The sequence below is a fragment of the Panthera tigris genome, chromosome A3 (assembly GCF_018350195.1).
Source record: "Panthera tigris isolate Pti1 chromosome A3, P.tigris_Pti1_mat1.1, whole genome shotgun sequence".
In the NCBI taxonomy this organism is placed as follows: domain Eukaryota; kingdom Metazoa; phylum Chordata; class Mammalia; order Carnivora; family Felidae; genus Panthera; species Panthera tigris.
In genome coordinates, this window is record NC_056662.1 from 117,804,466 (window position 1) to 117,810,423 (window position 5,958).

At 55.4% G+C, this 5,958-nt stretch overlaps 1 protein-coding gene across 1 annotated transcript; it reads right to left on the minus strand.

The window, feature by feature from the left end:
• Nucleotides 1-1,163: 1,163 nt before the first annotated feature.
• Nucleotides 1,164-4,569, minus strand: TCF23 (transcription factor 23). Its single transcript, XM_007088912.3, has 3 exons — nucleotides 4,161-4,569; nucleotides 3,328-3,570; nucleotides 1,164-1,535 (listed from the first exon to the last, which is right to left on the minus strand). The coding sequence occupies exons 1-3, from the start codon at nucleotides 4,368-4,370 to the stop codon at nucleotides 1,356-1,358; spliced, it is 633 nt and encodes a 210-aa protein (XP_007088974.2). The 5' UTR covers nucleotides 4,371-4,569; the 3' UTR covers nucleotides 1,164-1,355.
• Between the last annotated feature and the right edge of the window lie 1,389 nt (nucleotides 4,570-5,958).

Below are 5,958 nucleotides of genomic sequence, written 5' to 3' on the forward strand. Positions count from 1 at the left end.
AAAAATAAACGTTAAAAAAAAATTTTTTTTTAAATGAATAAATGTTTAAAAAAATTAAAAAAAAAAAAGCTGGTTACTTCTCTGTCTGGACTTCAGGTGCCTTTGGGTTTGAAGCTATACTTGATCTGGAAAGGAAAGTTACTTTCAGTATGTGTAGACTTCTGTGATTAGTCCTTAAGTTATTTCTTCAGAGCCAGAGAGAAATTCCACTAAAGCTCTAACAGATTTCTGGCACCCCGTGGCAAGACTTGAGTGCCTAGGAGGGCAGCGCCTGTGGGGCACAGCTGCCTCTGGGGCAGTTGTCTGTAGCCAGATGGTAGAAATAACTCCAGAGCCAGTGAGACCTCAGGCCAAAATCATACGAAGAACCCACTGAACCCAGGCCTATCTTGTTTGTCCTGGAGGTTGGGTTTCTAACATAATGGAAAGAGAAGGCTGTAATTATCATCCTCTGGAAAAGATATCTGTTCTCTCTCTAAGGTCCTTCAAGGATGTAATCAGGCCCATCAATATCCTTTAGATGCAAGGTGCTGTCTGGTTCATTTCCGGTAGACCTGCCTCTGGGATAAGATCGTCTCAAACTAGGCAGCTGGGACCATCTAAAAGTTTCTGTGGAAACTGGAATGCAAGCAATGTAGGTTTAGGTTTTTCTGGCTTAACCTGTAAATATAAGTCATACCAAGAAAAGAGTGGAAGGTCTCGGGGCCCAGAGAGGGAGGAAATGTAGTGATGCTGGGCTGCTGGAGAGACCATCATGCGGACAAGACTCCTAAATTCCCCGCTGCTTCTTCGCCATCAGGTAAGGGTTTGTGGAGCGATAACGACAGGTCCCCGTGTCACCAGGATCTGGCCACGTGACCCGGCCCAGTTCTATTCACACGCACATGTCTGGCCCTAGACTTTCCCACCAGCACGCGCAGCTGCTGCCGTCCTAGGCCTTTACCTCTGCACCTGCACAGCCTTGTCATTGTCCTTGCATTCTCCGAGTGTCTGTGGGAAGCTTAGGGGAGAAAAGCGGGGCGGGGGGGAGGGTGCCCTAACTCAACTTCCAACCCAGCCAAACCTCTTCCTCTCCCACTTCCCTTGCAGCTGCCACAGCAGGAGCCACTGAGAAGTCACCCCCCCGGGTGCCCAGATGAGCACTTGCGCCCCCCCCTACCCCCACCGGTGCTTCTGAGTCCCCTCCCATTGAAGGGCCTGCAGCTTCGCCTGGTCTGCATGCTGGAACCTGCGAGTTGAACCTGAGTCCGTCTGATCCGAGGGCTGAGAGTCAGAGTGAAGACAGGCAGGGCTGGTAGAGAATCCAGGTCCCTAAGCTCGACTTGTAGTCTAGGAGAAAAGGGCAAGTATGATACTCATTTGTCCCCGAGAGCTGGTGAGAGTGGCTTCGTGGGAAAGAGAGCGTGTGCCTCTTCAGAGACTTGGGGCCCAGCCTCCGCCTCCTTTGTTCTTTGGCTTGAGGTGGTGACTGTGGTGGAGTCGAGGCCAGAGCTCCCCAGGCCTCCAGCATAGAGACGAGATCGCATGGGCCACTTCTGCAAGACATGGGGATGGTAAGTGAGTAATACTCACTCTTACAGCCCCTTGTAGTCCTTGGCACCCCAAACATGGCCTTCCTTAGCCCCCTCCCTGAGCCCTCCCTCATCACTGCTCTGATAGTGGTCTCGGACTCACCGCCACTTATGGCCCCATGCGTTCTCCTGACCACCTGAGCCTGGTGGCCATAAGGAGCTGTTCGAGGAGAGCAAGGGCCCTGAACAGAGCCCCCCGATAGTGGGGAGGGAGGTGGATGGCAGTGTTGGCAATGGCCAGGGGCTAGGCAGTGGGGAGGGCAGCAGGACTAGGGCAAGGAGAGGTTCTTCCTGGTACTGACCGGTCCCGACCTCTTCTTTTGCCCAGCCCCCCGCCCAAGTGCCTCTGGCCACACTTATCAGTGCTGCTCTGTCCGTCTAAGCTGGGGACCTCCCAAAATCACCCATTCTTCCAGCAGGGGTGTGGACAACCCCAAAACACCAGGTTACTCTGCCCTGAGGTCTCCCCTCCTCTTGGCAGCCCCTTTACCGGGGGAGTCGAAGGGGCACTGCCCCCAGCAAACTATCCTATCCCACCAAACTGCCCAAGTTCTTGACCTAAACCAGCTCTCATCTGTTCTTTCTTCAACACACGTATCCATTACCTCCTACGTGCAAGGGCCTTACTTTGCTCATCGTTTTACAGCTAAGGAAGTGACTATGTCCCCGTCAGTATTTCAGAGTTGCCCCCACGTAGTCTCGAATTCTTGCATTTAAGCTATATTTGCATGGAAGAAAACAATCTCAAGTTTTCAAGACGTTTCAGAACTGTGTTTCAGGGCGAGAGATAGTGAAAGTATCCTCTATAAAAACAAGGTGGACCCCATCACAGTGCTGTATCTATCCTGAGAGGGCAAGCATGGCCCTTCCTCTATAACAGTTACACTCTGCAAGCAGCAACTTACAGTGCCGTCCCCTTGGCCTGCCTGGTGGCTGTGAGCATGGGCTCTGAGGTCAGACGCCTTTGGGTTCAAACTGCATTTAGCCACTTACTCTCCCTGAGATTCGATTTCCTCACTTAGAAAGTGATCCTCATTTGGTTCTTGTGCGCACTAAAAGGTAGAGATGGCCGAAGCGCTAAGCCCAGCTCCTGACATCACTTGAGCACCCAAGTGATGTTATTGCCGTTATTGCGATGATGAATATTGTTAATTATATTTTTCGTTCATGATCTCGTTTCATGCCCCGGAAGGAGAAATAAGGCTCACGTTCTCTTCCCTTTCACATCTGATAAAACCGAGGCTCCGAAAAGGTAGGTCCTGGTCTGGGGAGGTGGTGCATGCAGGAAGCACCCCCCAAACTCCTCCCCGACCCCAGCTTGATTGCTTCTAGAATGAGGCTTTCTTAGACCTTGTTCTCCCAGAGGGGGATCCCTCCTACGGCAGAAGTCCAGGGGACACCAAGGCGTTGTACGAAGGGGTGGTGTGCCCTGGAGTCTAGGGCTTTCCTGGTGCGGTTTCCTTTCCCAGGCCCCAGCCCCGGAAACCGCTCCTTTTTCTCCCCTGCCGCTAGGCACCCCAGAGTCCTGGGACTCTGTGAATCTCCCTCCTCTTGGAGGAACCGCATTTTCGTGAAGTCAGTTCCAATCACCACCCCCACTACACCCAAGGTCAGCGCAGTCCCAAGAGCCAGCCTTGGCTCCTCTCCCTCCGAGAGAGCAGGAAGCAGCTGGTCCCAGTGTCAGCTCTGCTCAGGGCTGGCTTAAGTCCAGTCCATCCCAAACCCCACTCCCTGAGGCCCTGAGCTCGTGGCCTACCTTCAGAGGGTGCAGGTAGCGCAGTCCACGCAGGAAGGGTGGCCAGGCGGGGCCGGGCAACTCCCGACCAAGTGTGCGGGTGAGGTGGGCTATGTAGCTGGCGGCCAGCACCAGCACATCCAGCTTGGAGAGCTTGGTGTCAGGGGGCACGGCGGGCAGAGCGGCCTGCAGGGCCAGGAAGGCCTGGCGCAGCGTCCTCACGCGGCTCCGCTCCCGAGCAGCGTTCTCGGGACTGGCCTCGCTCTGCAGAGAGGACCCCGGGTGAGTGGGTCTGACTGGATCCCCATCTGCCCCTGGTTTCTAAGAACGCTCTAGTGTGAGCAGCCATGCGCTGCTGAACAGCAGAGACCCGAGGGCCTCACGCTCTCTCTGTGCACTCTCAGTCCTGCCCTGCTTTATGGCTGAGGAAATGGAGAGAGGCTCTCACTTGGGGTCAGATGGCAGCTCAGAAGCTGAGAGTCCTTTACTCTTCCTAACGCTCTAGCCCTTGCTGCACCCACGGCCAAGTCTGAATCCTGCTGTCGGGGTGCCCTGGGCCCGCAGGGAGCACAGAGCCACCCCTGCTCTGTAGGGCTGACCCTTGCCCAGCCAGGTCCTGACATGAAGAGGCAGCTACAGCGGAGAAGGAAAAAGGAGCTCTCTGAGCTGCGCTCTGGGTAAGACCAGCTCGGTTATCCCAACCACCCAAGTGTGGAGCCGTGGAGTCCCGGGTGCCAGTGTCCCCTTCTTGGGAAGGGACGGTCATACTGAGTGAGGCTTTGGCAGCAGAGGTGACGCCTCAGCCCCTCCCCTCCTGCCTCCCCACTCCCTCCACAGGGCCAGTGATTCCTTACCCTGCTGGGAGCCCTGGCCCCTCTTAAGCTGGGGGCAGCTCTGCTCCACATCTGGTCCCTCCAGTTTGTCTCTTCCCACAGGTCCTGCCTTGTCCCGCACGGGCGGCTCCTCTTCCTGCCAGTGCCTGCTGCCAGCCGCAGCTTGGCCTTTGCCGGGGTCTGCCCCACTCCTGGCATGGCTGGTGGCCTTCTGACCTCCCTCCGTGACATGCCACACCCGTGGAAGGTGGTGCTGCGGCCCCTAGGATGGGAGCACAGTGCCTGAGGGAGCCCCCCGGGCTCGGGCTAACTGGGCAGGCTGGTCACCCAGCCGACCATGTCTGTATCTGGGGGAGCTGGCGCCAAGTCAGTCGCGCTTCACTCCTTGCTCTGGGAAAACCGCCCACCCGGCACAGCCCCCGCGAGAAGCCTCCTGCCTGCCTGCCTGCCTGCCTCCCACCCGGCTCTGGGGTGGGGGTACTGGATGTTGGGAGTGGCCAAGTCCTGGGAGGAGGCCCCCGCCCCCCCCCCCCCCCCCCGCTCCAGAAGGCCAGAGGATGGCGGGAAGGGAGCTCCCTTCGCGGAGACTTGCCTGACCCCGCAGTAGTCTTGCGATGGTCGCGCGACTCCAGCTTTGAGGCTCAAGCCAATGGAAGGGCCCCGAACCTCCTCCTCTGCCAGAAAGGTGCCTGCACACATCCCTAAAAGGACCTTTCCTCCCCTTGCCAATGAACCTGACCTTCCAGCCCCGGGGCACTAATCCCCATCCCCCCAAGCAGGCCTCCTATTTCCAACCTAGTGCTTTTCCATCCCCTGGAATATCTTCCTCCAGCTCTGCCAGGGAAAAGCTGCCTTCGCCTGTTGGGTTATGCCCTTCGTTCGTGAAGATTTCTTCAAACCCCACAGAGCCGAGAGCCCATGTCTCCCTGTTTCATGGGTATTCTAACTGATGCGTGACCACACCCTGGCTACTTTCCTCAAAGCTCGGTGCGTTTAGGTCACTCTGGGTCAGGCACTGCGCTAAGTACCTTATACGTATTCTCTTATTTATTTCTCAGGACAAACTTCTAAGAAAAAGAGACTCTTACATCCCCATTTTACAGATGGGAAAACCGGTATCAGGAGGTGACGCAACTCACCCAGCATCAAACATCTAGTAAGTGACGGGGTTGGGATGAGAGCCCAGGCAGCCAGGTGGACTTGGAAGGTGGCCCCACGCCCTGTGGTGTTCTGCCTTGGGTGGGTTACGCACATGTCTTCCCATCCTAACGAGAGGTCTTTGTGGGTTTTATTTATTTATTTATTTATTTATTTATTGTAAGACACAGAGAGACAGAGCATGAGTGGGCAAGGGGCAGAGGGAGGAGACACAGAATTGGAAGCAGGCTCCAGGCTCTGAGCTGTCAGCACAGAGCCTGATGCGGGGCTCGAATTCACGAACCGTGAGATCATGACCTGAGCCAAAGTTGGACGCTTAACCAACTGAGCCACCCAGGAGCCCCTCTTTGTGGTTTTTTTTTAAACATTTATTTACTTATTTTGAGAGAGAGAGAGAGAGAGAGAGAGAGAGCAGGGGAGGGGCAGAGAGAGAGGGAGAGAGAGAATCCCAAGCAGACTCTGCGCTGTCAGCTGGGGAGTCCAACACGGGGCTCCATCCCACAAACTGTGAGATCATGACCTGAGCCAAGATCAAGAGTTGGACACTTAACCGACTGAGCCACCCAGGTGCCTCTGTTTTATAATCTTAAGAGTTTATTATGAACTAGTTTCACAGGCCAAAAGGAAGTAAAAGGACCATGTACAGCCTTTCAGGAAATAG